Source organism: Lytechinus variegatus, chromosome 1, assembly GCF_018143015.1.
Source record: "Lytechinus variegatus isolate NC3 chromosome 1, Lvar_3.0, whole genome shotgun sequence".
Classification (NCBI taxonomy): domain Eukaryota; kingdom Metazoa; phylum Echinodermata; class Echinoidea; order Temnopleuroida; family Toxopneustidae; genus Lytechinus; species Lytechinus variegatus.
In genome coordinates this window covers 94202722-94216291 of record NC_054740.1, presented here as the reverse complement: position 1 = coordinate 94216291, position 13570 = coordinate 94202722, and the positions used below count along the sequence as shown (strand labels likewise).

Here is a 13570-nt window from a genome sequence, read left to right as displayed (position 1 = left end):
TCTCCGAATTGTACATTCTGTCACTCCCTATCAGAAACCATTATCCATGTATTTATTGATTGTGACATTGTGAAAATCATTTGGAACGAAATAGTTCTTGAAATTTCTCGACATACCAAGAAGGTTTTTAATCCGTCCCCCTTTGAAAAGATTTTTGGAGTTAAAGATGACAAATTTATCACTTATATTTTCCTGATATTCAAATATTATATTTACTTATGTAAATTCAAAAATAACATTCCTTCATTTCAGGGTTTTAAAATCTATTTGAAAACTTGTAAGGAAACAGAATATCGCATTGCCAAAAAGAAAGGTACTCTTGCACTCCACTTTAGGAAGTGGAAATATGTGTTCTGATGTACACTGTACTTGTGTAAGAAACTGCTTGTATATTAGATGTACTTGTTTACTAGCTGAGCTCCTTTATTCCATGTAATACTGCTTTGTTTTGATTCATTATGATTATGTTATTTTTTTTTATTATTATTGTGTTTGATTTCGATTGTATTTTGATATTTGTGTAATCATTTTATCGATCAATAAAAACTTAATGAAAAAAAAAAAAAAAATAAAGAAATTGGGAGAATAGAAAGGTTTTAAAAAGAACATTTTTGAAGGAGTCAACATAGATACAATTTTGGATGTCTTCAGGAAGTCTATTCCACAGTGAGACATGCATGACCAAAGGATCTTTTCCCCTAGTTTTGTTTTATCTTTTGGAACCACAAGTGAACCAGATGTTGAAAAGCACAGACCTAGTTGGTATGTAAGGATTGATGGTATTGGGATGCTGATCCATAAATGCAATGAAAAGCGAGCAATATTACACCGAGGAAAAGGTTAAAAAGAAGGTTAAGAGAAGTTTTATGGAACAAGAGAAATCATATAATTGTCAAGCTAGACAATCTTCAAAGTGAGAACCCTTAATTTTATTGGGATCTGATTAACGACTTAATAGCAAAACTGCACACTGATAGAAAAAGTCCAGTAAATAACATACAAACAAATCAGTGTTTGAGTACTTTAAAGAACTCATGAATCACATTTTGGTCATATTTCTACTAGTGCCATTGCGCACTAGGAGCCAATTATGACCGCTTTTGTCAGTATTTGCGAAATCTTGTAGGAACCAGTTCTAGTTCTTGTACTTCTAGTATTTAAAACAGATGACAGATTTTATGAAATATGACCCATCTTTATAATATACTTTGCTATAGACCTGAGTATGACAGGGAGTTCAGCTAATGTCAACTAGAGCTCTGATCTTGATGTTCCTTGATCATGTTGTCTCTCTGTTTATTCAGTTCTTCTACCCATTCTATCACCAATGGATGGCTGAATTTGCCTGCAATAAGATAAGGAAAGAAAAAATATCTAATGTTGGGGATGGCCTCAAGTACAATAACAATATGTCACGATGCATGGCAAAACTCACAAAAAGTCGCCAGAAATGAAACGTCATTTAAATATCCCTCCTGAAAAGGGGACTCTCAACATTAAAATGATTAAGGCTACTGTTGGATAATCCTATCCCTTATTACAAAGAGAAGGATGTTCACTTCCATATAATATTTTTGAGAGAGGGATTAAAACTGAAGTCGATGAACACTCACTTAACCCTCACATTTTTGTGCAAAGGTGACTGAACTAAAATTCTCCTAGAAGTGGTCATTAAGTTACCTTGTCATACATGAAAGTGAGAGCTTGTCTTACTCAGGGAATCTTAGGGGCAGCCATACAAGAGGCAAGGGAAGTTAAGCCTCTATTTACTAGAGGAGTCTGCATGAATGACTGTTAATATTGGATGAGAATGAAAACAGAGAACATTTTCCTTCCATTTTTTCATGCAACAGTACTCCTTTTGAGGGTAGGGGTGGTAAGAAAAGGGAAAGACTTGAGACAGAACTCACCTTGTGTAGAATCAAAGAACTCTTGTAGAAGACCTGGTTTATTTTCCCTCTTTTCATATTGGAATGCCTGTGAGATCATCTCAAAGCGGTCAAGGTCTTTTACAAACCTAGCCTCTGCTGATGACTGTTCTTCATACTCCTGCATATCAGATAAAAATATGTTTTCAATCTTTCATCTGTAAAGCATTTGGTAGGTCAGATGATCCCATAAAAAGCTTCCATTTTAAATTTACTCATTTTGGTAAATATAACTAGAACCAAAAAATTGAGGCAGAACAAGTAATATATGATATATCTTGGACTGCTAACAAAAATGATACTATAATAAGCAGTTCTATGATGACAAACAAGACCAAAAATCTAAAGATACATGTAGATTTGATTTTCTAAAGAGATATTTTGAGATTGAATCACAAGAAGATATACAGTGTACAAGTAGACAAGCATGCATATTTGTAAATTTAGTACTTGTGAAAAGAAAGATAAGCAGAATAGATATTGCAGAAAAGCCTTGTACCTCTACGGAGTAGGGACAATGATTTTTATAAAATGGCCTTTTCCATTTCAGAAAATCTTAAATTGGGTTTCAGCATGTCTGAAAATTGGAAGTTCTGCTTCCCCATAGAATTTGTGTACATGAAAAAATGACAATTTAGTTTCATAGAAAATCAATACGCATGGAGTAGCGATGTCACAATAATACTCGCTTTGGTCAATTTTGTATCTGCCACTGTACTAACAACGCTTTAGAACCCACTCTAATCAGATCTATATGAGCACACAAAATATTTTAAGAAACACATTTAACATAAATATATCCTAAACCTTCACATTATTTTAGGGTTGAATGAAATTTTGATAATTTGGGGACTTTTTGATCAGTCGACGACTTCCGCCTATCCTCCATTTTGGATTTGAGGAGTACTGCGATCATGCTGTTACATCATCGAACATAGAGGGCAGCAAAAGACGGCCGTGTTGCGGCCTTCTGCATTTGTTGGTTGTTATCAAATGATATTTGGTTATTTCAGCTTGCCTTGTGAATGTTTATCGATATTATCAAGTGATGGAGTCGAGTGCAGTCACGATGTGTGGATTGTCATGACTGCAGCAAAGTGAGATCGTGTTTTGTGGCCCTTGTATTCATATTTCGTTGAGATTTTGGAGTACTTCTGTTTCTGTTCTGTACATTTTGAGGAAAAACATGTTTTTTTTTCCGATTGAAAAGCCACTCTCTGTATTGAAAGGCCGTTTCCGTAAATTTTGTCCGTTTTCCGCAATCGCAAAAATCACTGTCCCCTATAGAGCTACCAGTGTTACCCACCTTCCATAATTGATACAGATCATGACCCGATTCAGGACCAGCCAATTTTGATAACTTCTCCATAGTTTCCTGAAAAGAGATTATTTCTCAAACCTTAACTCTTCTAATAGTTTGAAATTATTCCTAAGAGCATCATATACACAATAGGCAATTGTCACAATCAGTTCTAAACTTAAAAAAATAGGCATATCCATCTGTTCTGGCAACAGACAGACATAAAAACTATAATATTAATAATATACTAATGATGACAAAATTGATGACAACAATAATAATAAAAGCAGGATAGTGCAAGAGATCTGGCTTGAATGTGACACATTGCTGGACAGATGTGTGTTTTCACTGGTCTAACTCAGAGGGAAAAAATCACATGGGAGCTGGGGGCGATTTAGCCCCTGAAATACTCAAAAGAGCTCTGGAAACTAAAAAAAGGGGCCCTGGAAATCCCTATTCATTCCAATGTTGCAGATTTAGGCAGTAAGTTATGAAAAGTAGCCCCTCAAAATTTAAAAGATATTTTTTGTCTTGTCTACCTTATTCAATTTGTTGATATGCAAGGCATCAACAGGAAGACATGACAAGTTAGATCAAAAGGAAGAGAAGGCCTACATTATCACAACTCAATTTAACCAAATCATTCTTATTTACATGGTCCACACCACTTCACATCATTGAGATGAGTGGATTTTTTACTTGAAGATAATCCCCAAAGCTAGTAAAACCAGTAGTCATTGTCAATAGAGTAGAATTACAAGAATTTGCAGTCTCTAACTTGCTTAACTACAGAATGAAATAAAACTTCAAGATTTAATCTAAAGAAAGAAGGTGCCTTTATAGTAAGACTTACTTTTTCTCTTCGATGTTTTTCCTCCTTACTTATTCCATCGACAGGGGTTATATCTCCAACAATGCACTCGGCCATGTCGTGTACAAGAGCAATTTGTACACACCTACATGTACATGAATATGAAACAGACAACTTGAATATCAAAATTGATAGAATTGTACTTAAAGTTAGATCAACCACACAAAAGAAAGTCGAGCCTTTCATACATGTAAGTAGAATAATCAGCTAATTTAAAGTATTATTTCAGACCAGCATATGTAAAACATAACATCTCCTAAGCAAAATTTCACCTATGTTGAACCAGGGAAAAAGTATTTAATTGAAGTTTAATGCTTAAAAAATCAGTCCAGGAAATGAAAATAGAGCTCTAGAAAATCCCAATTTACTGCCATGTTAAAACTTTTATATCCAATGTAGCACATTTGGGCAGTATGTTGTGATAAGTAGCCCTTGTAAAAAAATCTGTGGTCCAAAGATATTTGACATAGGCACTTTAAGTGGGTGCGTCGTGGTCTAGTGGTTCTGACTCTTGCCTTTGAAACAGAGGGTCGTGAGTTCGAATCGTAGCCATGGCGTATTTTCCTTCAGCAAGAAATCTATCCACACTGTACTGCACTCGACCCAGGTGAGGTAAAAGGGTACCCGGTAGGAGTAATTCCTTGCATGCACTGAGCGCCGGTGATGGTAGCTCGAGCTAAAGCCGGGGTAATAATAGAAGCGCTTTGTATCCTCTGGAAAAAGCCCTTTATATAATCCAGCTATTATCACTATTATTTAAAGACCCTGACCGGTATAAAAACAATCATATATCAAAAGAAAGATAATGACTCATAGAATACAAATACACCAAAAATATTACACATATCTCCTTCCATTTCTTAAAAATATTAAATAAAAATCAAAGAAACTTCTCCCCCAAAGTACGCTTCGATTGAGCACCCCCACGTCGCCTGGAAATGACGTCACGTTGTGTCTGGAGGGTTGTGATTCCATAGGTTTGTGTACAAAAGCATTGGGTATTTTCTTCCATTTCCATCTTATGAATCCATTTTGTTTTCGTTTTCAGATGAAAATGGCACTCAAAATTATTCACTGTTCAAATTGATGTAAACCTACAACTATTCACTACCATTTTTTTTATAATTTTTGTGTTTGGCTCTTATTGGGCCTAAATTGCTATGTCAGGAAAAGTTGTTATACATAATCTAAATGCAGATAGAATTGAAATCTGCGCCAAATAAGCAGGAAATAAAATATGGCAAAAACTAGTTCTAAACTGTAGATTTCATAAATTCAAGATTGTGGGAAAAATATACCTGATATCCCTCTGTGATAGAGTTGAAGAGAATGAAATGCGTTATCTGGAAAGCAAAAAAATCACCCAGTTTTTCTGTGTACAAACCAATGGAATCACGACGCTTCTTACACAACGTGACGTCACGGTCTTGAGGCAGGTGAAAAGCACAATAAAGCCTATTTTCTAAGCCGGATTCGAAGCCCGATAATTGGAATATTCTTAAGCAAAATACTCAGCTGGGAAACGGTGAAAATGCATAAAGCATACATTGCTGTATTTAGTAGCTTATAAGCTTTCGATTGGTATATAATTTGTCAATTTCTTATTTGGGTCCGGTCTGGGTCTTTAAGGCATGTCAACCGAACATATGAATTGGCATACTGTACTCTGGGAGTTTTTTGTGTACATACATGTACATATAGGACTGTTATTTTGACATTTAGTTTCCTTTTATAGTTTAGTTATTTACAGTTTCAGCTCTGGTATTTAGTTCAGCTTTGTTTACGCAGCGCAACAGCTGCACTGCTAAAGCCAGGGTAATTATGCTGCATATACTGTAGAGCGCTTAGAGACTTCTGACAAAGTATTAAGCGCTATATAAGCAAGTACAATTATCATAAAATTACCTGTTTTTATCCAAACTCTTATCTGTGATGATCATAGCCATAATAGCCATCTGATACATGTGATCTGATACACTCTCTACATTGGTCAATCCTCTTAACTGCCATCCTCTACGGGGTTGACTCTGCATTAAACAAATTAAAGGGAGATATGAACATGTAAAACGGAGTGAAATTTCATGAAAGATAGCAACAACAATCCTATAAAATTTTATTTTCAATGTGGTGGGCCCAGTTACATAGAAGACTGAAAGAGGAAGAAAAGAAATAAAGAAAAAAATACCGGTTTCATCTATAAAAAGTAGAAAGGAAACTAAGAGAAAAAAACTCCAATACTTTCTAACAGAAAAAAGTACAAATCAAAAAGAAACAAGTGGAATGCCTCTGGCAGTCTCACATGCATTACACAATTCAATATTGCAGCAGTGCTTTCTTTGAAAACAGCTAATGAATAATTATTTTTTCACAGAAGAAAACACTAATATGATAATAAAAGATAATGTAACCTATCATTCATACTTGATTACCCTTATGTTGATGTTTGTTTCATGAGCTAGATCTTCCCAAGTTATGATGCCATTTTCACATACATGTACATACTCCCAACACGGCCAGAGTTCACTGACCTTCAATGACCTTTGATCTTGGACATGTTCCTGAAATGCACACAGGGCATTCAGGGATACATTGCTGCTCTCATGTCCAAGTTTCATGAACTAGATCCATGGACTTTTAAAGTTATGACAATTCCACAAATACCCCCAACATTATCAAAGTTTGTGGACCCTAAATGATATTTGACCTTGGTCATGTGACCTGAAACTAGCACATGATGTTCAAGGATATTTGATTGCTATTATGTCTAAGTTTCGATGAACTAGCTCCATATATTTTTAAAGTTATGATGACATTTAAAAAACTTAACCCCAGGTTATGATTTTGATTCCCCCAACATGGTCTAAGTTCATTGACCCTAAATGACCTTTGACCTTGGTCATGTGACCTGAAACTCAGGCAGGATGTTCGGTAATACTTGATTAAGCTTATGTACAAGTTTCATGAACTAGTTCCATATATTTTTTGAAGTTATGACATTTTAAAAACTTAACTTCAGGTTAAGATTTTTTATGTTGATTCCCCAACATGGTCTAAGTTCATTGACCCTAAATGACCTTGGTCATGTGACCTGAAACTCTGGAAGGATGTTCAGTAATACTTGATTAACCTTACATGTATACCCTCAGTTTCATGAACTAGGTCCATATATTTTTAAAGTTATGACATTTCAAAAACTTAACCCCAGGTTATGATTTTGAACCCCCAACATGGCCTAAGTTTGTTGACTTTGACCTCGGTCATGTGACCTGAATCTCAGGCATGATGTTAAGTAATACGTGATTAACCTTATGGCCAAGTTTCATGAACTAGGTACATATTCTTTCTAAGTTATGCTGTAATTTCAAAAACTTAACCTTCAGGTAAAAATGGAAGAGGTAATAATGGCAGAGGTAAAAATGGCAGAGGTAATAATGGCAGAAGTATTAATCAATGGCAGAGGTAAAGTGGCAAAGGAAAAATGGTGAAGGTAAAAAATGGCACATGTAAATGGCAGAAGTAAAAATAGCAGAGCCAGAGGTAATGAGGGACGATCCCAGGAAATATGCGATGTCTGGTCACTCTGCATCACATTATTATAAAATATTCAACATTTGTACTACGAAAATATGATTTTTATTTGATTCAATGGCAGTTTTGTTTGGGGCCTTACATGTAGGCTATTACGCTTTTAAAGTGTCTGATATTTGGGCACTTGTCTTCTAGACTCTTAAACTTATTCATTTGCCTCTCAAAAGTTATTGAGTAAAGTGCACAAATATCAGACACTTAATAAAAGTGCATTTTCCTTGTTGAAGTCACCACTCCATTCACTGCCGTTCATTTTGTCAGCAGCGGTGTCTTCTTTTCTCTCCCATTTACTTTGTACACAATGAGCGCGCACACACTGACACACACGAGAGGGGACTTACATGTATTCAGGATAAGGGATCAAGGCCATCATATTCATTCACAGGCCAGACAGATCGATAGGCCAGGGTTGTTGTTGATGCCTGGCCTTGGCCTAGCCACTGTATGCATGCTACACGTTGATATGCAAGTGCACGCATGTCAGGGTTCGCATGCAGCTGCAGAGCTAAAAAAAAACGAGAGTCTTGCGCAGCCGACGGCGACGAGTTGACCGAGATCACCGGTACCCCCTAGCCTAGGCCTGGCGCGATGCTGCGATCCGATGGCTCCCCTCGGCCCTCCCTGCTCCAGTCCCACATCGAGAAGTTGAACACGGACAATCATAATCAAGAAACAAAGTAATAGTAACATAAATTATGCAATATTTTGCAATATGGTTCGGGTCATTTACCACCCATGATGATAGATAAATTTACCTTAATGTCGTTAACAATTTGCAGAAATTTTAGTGAGTCTTGAGTTATTGAGGACATCTCGTCTCACGCGGGCAACACGGTGCCCTAGCTCGGCACTTAGCCAGCTTGATTAACCAATGAAAACAATCTTAAGTGATATCAGTACCCAATCTCTCTTAAAACGAGCGATTTCATTGGCGCATAGAGCAATTCAAGATGGCGGCGCCCTTGACAGCAATGATTTGTAAACGTGCCTTCTCATTGCTGAGTTACAGATCTCAAAGGATTTTATTAAGCCGAAGAAGACACTATTCTGATACTCCGTGCACGACTGAAGGAGAAATTTCAAAAAATGTAGAAACTGAGACCGACAAAAGCTCTCCAGGAGGTTCCAAACTCACAGGTTTTGCTGAGGCGTTTGTCAGACACGCGCATGTGAGCGACGCCGAACCTTCGGGGGATGTTCGCAGCACGCTCCCGGACGATGACCACCTCTCCTTTGAAGAATTATTCAGGAACTCGACACATGTTCATCTTGGTGCCGCTCCCAATCAGATTGTGTATGGAAATGTATTTCACATTGTTGAAGACGATTTGTACATTGACTTTGGAGGAAAATTCCATTGTGTTTGTAAAAGGCCAGCAGAGAATTCAGAGTGAGTGTGATATTTAAAAAAAAGCAAAGCAAAATGAGCTAAAAAAGTAAAGTCAGGAGTCATTCAAAAAAATCTAGATAGACCCCTATATAGAGATCACTGGCGGATCCAGGGGGGGGGGGGCATGGCACAGCTCAGCCAGCCGGCCCTAGGCCTAGACAGCTGGCAGTCATCTGTATCAAGGAGTTTTTAAACATTTTGATTTTTTTATTTGCGGAGCCAACGGAGTTCCAATATAACAGAGACCAAAGCTTTTGGTCTAAGCCGGCCCATGCCCCCCCCTTCTGAGAGGCACAATAAAATGTAATAAAAAATGCTTTTAAAACAGACAAAATCCCCTTAATTTTTTGTTAAAATGCTTGTTTGTTTTGTGGGGGAGAAGCTTGTCAAATCTTTCCTCGGGAAAATGTGGCCCCCCCCTTTGGAAAAAATCCTGGATCCGCCCCTGATAGGGATGGGATTTTCATCGTGTTAGACCAAGTGTACAGTACATGTACATGCATAAATATATTTATAACTGATAACATCAAGTGGCTTATAGCACAATTAGATCTAAATTGAAAGGAAATAAGAGAATGAGAAGACAGCAAATCTTACAGGCTTTCCAAGTTTATATATTAAATCTTGTTGATAAATAAATGAACCAAAAATATTGAATTATTTTGTGATAATGACTATCCGTGAAGTATGGTCTGGACACATGCAAAGCTTGGACTAGAAGAAGAAGAGAAAGAGAGAGAAAAAAAGAAAAGTGAAATCAAGTATTCTAGATCTAAAATTAAAGGAGAAAAAAAAATGGGAAAAGGGAGGCCAAAAGAAAATATGTCAATGTTAAGTTGCATGTCGTTTGGTACATGCATGTAAGCCTAAAATTTATTGTAACAAGCCTACATAGGCAATGTACGTGTAGATGATCACTTGATAAAATAACCAAGTATTATATAACACAGTTTCTCTCTCCAGCTCATTTGAATAATTTATGTTTTCTTTTCTCAATCTTTACAGAAAATATCACAGGGGTGCTCGTGTTCGATTGAGATTGAAAGACTTGGAATTGACTGATCATTTTGTAGGTGCTTCAAGAGATCTGACACTGCTTGAGGCTGATGCAGAGCTTTTAGGACTGGCAAAGCAATAATTGAAGTGAATTTTCCCCCTGCTATGTTCAGTGTTAATTATTTGCTTTAAAACTTATATGGGTCAAATTTAAGAGCAGAAGTTGAAGTTTCATGTAGGCCTACATCTTTGTAAGTTCATTCACAAAAAAAATCAATTTCTGCCTATGATGCAAATATATATATTATGAATTAAATTTGATTAAATTGATTTGAATGTCTTTGACCCTGTCAATTTTCTGTTTAAAACTTAGATATAAACAATATAAAACATATGAATCATATGATAATAAACAGAAGGCAAAACAAGGTATATCAAAATATTAAATACAAGTTATTTTAAACGGAGTATAAAATACTGTTTATACAGTATATGAGCATAAGTTCATATGAATAGCAAGTAACATTTTTGTTTCCTTTCTCTCTTGTGGAACTTAATGTACTCAAATAACATGACTGTATTTCCATTATCTTTTCCACATACTGTGCATGTATATTGAATTTATTTTGTGCATGGTTCCCAGATTGAAAATGATAGCCTGTTGTAATATAAAGCACATGATCCAATAAGGGCTCTGTTTATGTAGCACAAATGTGCAACAGGCCCTTTACGGACATATGTATCCTTTATTTTTGACTTGTGAAAAAAAAATGAGAGCACTGTGAGTGTGATATCAAATTGAAAAAAGATGTGGTTTTACTCACAAGTGCTTCTCGGCCAATCGTAACCAAGAAAGTTGTCAGATCTAGAAACTTGTCATGAGACAAGTGTTAATCAAACTTCTGGTCCCTTTGTCCCCCCCCCCTGAAAGTTCAACCCAGGACTATGCAGGATATGTGTCCTCCCCTTCCCTCCTGATAGATATGCGGCTACATGTATGCCACTTCTTGGAGGTTTGAAGGGTGGAACAACAAAATCTAACAGTTTGTTTGATGTTGTTCTGGTGATTCAAACTTTACTTAAAATGAATGTATTATGTCCTGTGTATTAACCAAATGATTCTATTATTTTCAATTTTTTCATTCGCCCGTGCTAAAGACTGATGCAATGTGTACAGTAAGAATACACAAATAGTGTCACAATACTGTAACCAGTTGATGAATCATTACTAGAAAAGAAGGAAAAAATATCCGTTTGTGCTGTGAACAATATCCTATATTGTTGTAATGAAATAAAATGAACATCACATAATTTGAAAAGGAAAAATCTTGTGAAAAGTGCGGTAATTTCATTTATGATCACAGTAACATAATAGGTAAACTTGCTGTTTGACATTCTCTTTCCACTCTGACTCTGAATTTATTGATGCGATGGACCAGAAAGTAAACCAATCTTATTCATTGTTAGTTCCTGTCCAGCAGCTCTGTGTAGTTTCTGTAAATACGGCACTGGTATGTAGGTACTCTAGTTACTGGGTGTAAAGGGCGCCATCTGTATGTTCCACTGGATTCGATGGTTGTACCATTGATAAATTCTCTATGGGTTTCAGGTGCGGTCTGGGGGTGGGGCGAAGGTGCCATCGTCTTCCCTCCGTATTAGAAAAAAAGAAGTGAAATGTGTTTAAACAGGATGAAAGGGAAATTGATACAAAATCTTGATGAAAATGTTCCCCGGGAACGGGAAGACTGGAGAAGATAATGTGTAGGCCTATACATGTATGAAGAAAGTAGAAAGAACCAAATAATTGTAACAGATCATGGATTATCATACAACCCATTCACTTCGAAACCATGTTTAATACCGCAAGTATCTTGGGCATGATAGGCTTCAATAGATTTTTCTTGCACATTTATTTTGAGATAGCAGCAGGTTCCTGCCTGACTACAGACCTGATGATAAGTTACAAAGGAAATGTGTTTTAGATGATGATTACTTTCCGCTATACCCCAGGTCGAATAACTTGAGCTGTCACGTTGCTCATTTTTACAGGGGCAAGCAAAAATAAATATATCTTGAAATACTCGACTGGCTGTATGTGGCCGCAACGAGGGTATAGCATTTTAAATGAAGACATGTATTCCAACAATCTAATCTTCAATTTTTATCTGTTGGAAGTTCCGTAAAATACTTTTTATTGTCAAATTATAAGGTATTTTCAAACACCTCACTATTTATTGTTATACAATATTTAGCAGAATTTCAGATCACAATTTAGCTGTGAAATATATTTCGTCACGGTAATATATCCAGGTTTTGTACTAAAAAATAATAGGAAATATTCCCGATCAACTATTTTCAACTCGAATTTTTTTCCAGTTTTCCCATGAAACTCATTGCATCATACATCGCCATCAAATCTTTTGAGACTATTTAGGAATGAGAATCTGCATGAATTAATGTATCTTTCGCTGTGAACCTATTGTTAAAAACTTATTGAAAGATGACAGATGAAGGAGACGTAGCAGAACTTGGTGTGAAAGCCCCTTAACATATTTTTCAAAATTTGTTTTTGCTATTTCCACCACGTAATACGGATTTCAAATAGATCTTTCAAACACACAACTTGTTAGCAAACAACTTAAAAATGTTTTATTTGACGCTTGTGCACAGGTGAACAAGCACTGTCCTTATAGTTTATTGTGTTTATTCAGTGAACGCACGATCACAATGATATTATTCCAAATGTAAATAGTCTACAGTGAGACAATACAAGATGACAATAAGAAAAAGGGTCGTGTGGACGGCGCAATCTCCTAAATCAATATAATATTGTTTATATCATTTCATTTTCTCATATCAGACTCTGCAGCTTTGAAAAGGAGATTTGATGATAAATGGGAACAAGGGAATCAAAAACAACAACTAAATGAGGGGGGGATGGTAAAAAACGAGGAATGTTTTGTGAGAGTAATACTAGTAGTCTTTTTCTGTTTGCTTTTCCTTCTTCGCTGTGCTCACTTGTATTCCACTTTACAGCAGGCAGATTTACCAAGCTATATGTATTGCCAGTATATTCATTGTGAGACGACACTTTTTCACTACAGAAAGTTTTTATTTTTTTTACGGCTTGATTTTGGAAAGCTTTGCTTATCAATATTTCCTCAGAGCACGACGGTAGATGACCGTACGCAGAAATTATTTCCTGTTCTTGTCATGGGTACCTTTGTAAGTGAAAATTGAACGATTTTGTGGACACTTTTGGTGAATTTGGTGAAAATTTTCAATAAAATACAACTTTTTAAATTTCACCTATGTAAGAGCTCGTTGTACCATATGACTTAAACCAGAGACAAAGGAAACACCCTTTTCGATTTTTAATTCTGCACTAATCACGCTAATTACCAGTCGCTTTTCTATGGAGTGTTTTGAATTGAATTGAATTGACTTTATTGTATTTCCACAATCAAAATGAAAGTGTACAAAGTCAGCATAATAAT

At 36.1% G+C, this 13570-nt stretch overlaps 2 protein-coding genes across 2 annotated transcripts; one reads left to right on the top strand and one right to left on the bottom strand.

The window, feature by feature from the left end:
• Window positions 1-584: 584 nt before the first annotated feature.
• On the bottom strand, window positions 585-8569 carry LOC121429076 (5'-deoxynucleotidase HDDC2-like). Its single transcript, XM_041625982.1, has 6 exons — window positions 8443-8569; window positions 6005-6126; window positions 4082-4184; window positions 3235-3303; window positions 1911-2049; window positions 585-1345 (listed from the first exon to the last, which is right to left on the bottom strand). Exons 1-6 carry the CDS (start codon window positions 8497-8499, stop codon window positions 1248-1250), a joined length of 588 nt encoding a protein of 195 aa, XP_041481916.1. The 5' UTR covers window positions 8500-8569; the 3' UTR covers window positions 585-1247.
• A 32-nt stretch (window positions 8570-8601) lies between these two features.
• On the top strand, window positions 8602-10380 carry LOC121429086 (28S ribosomal protein S28, mitochondrial-like). Its single transcript, XM_041625991.1, has 2 exons — window positions 8602-9077; window positions 10083-10380. Exons 1-2 carry the CDS (start codon window positions 8638-8640, stop codon window positions 10213-10215), a joined length of 573 nt encoding a protein of 190 aa, XP_041481925.1. The 5' UTR covers window positions 8602-8637; the 3' UTR covers window positions 10216-10380.
• Window positions 10381-13570: the final 3190 nt, after the last annotated feature.

Bases quoted from the DNA above. Each gene is read 5' to 3' on its own strand.
- LOC121429076 (XM_041625982.1), bottom strand. From the start codon at position 8,499: ATGTCCTCAATAACTCAAGACTCACTAAAATTTCTGCAAATTGTTAAC. The intron at 3,304-4,081 runs GTAAGTCTTACT...ATCTCTTTTCAG, and splicing joins AAAAACATCGAAGAGAAAAA to GAAACTATGGAGAAGTTATC. The intron at 2,050-3,234 runs GTGGGTAACACT...TCTGATATGCAG, and splicing joins ATCTGTATCAATTATGGAAG to GAGTATGAAGAACAGTCATC.
- LOC121429086 (XM_041625991.1), top strand. From the start codon at position 8,638: ATGGCGGCGCCCTTGACAGCAATGATTTGTAAACGTGCCTTCTCATTG. The intron at 9,078-10,082 runs GTGAGTGTGATA...CAATCTTTACAG, and splicing joins AGGCCAGCAGAGAATTCAGA to AAAATATCACAGGGGTGCTC.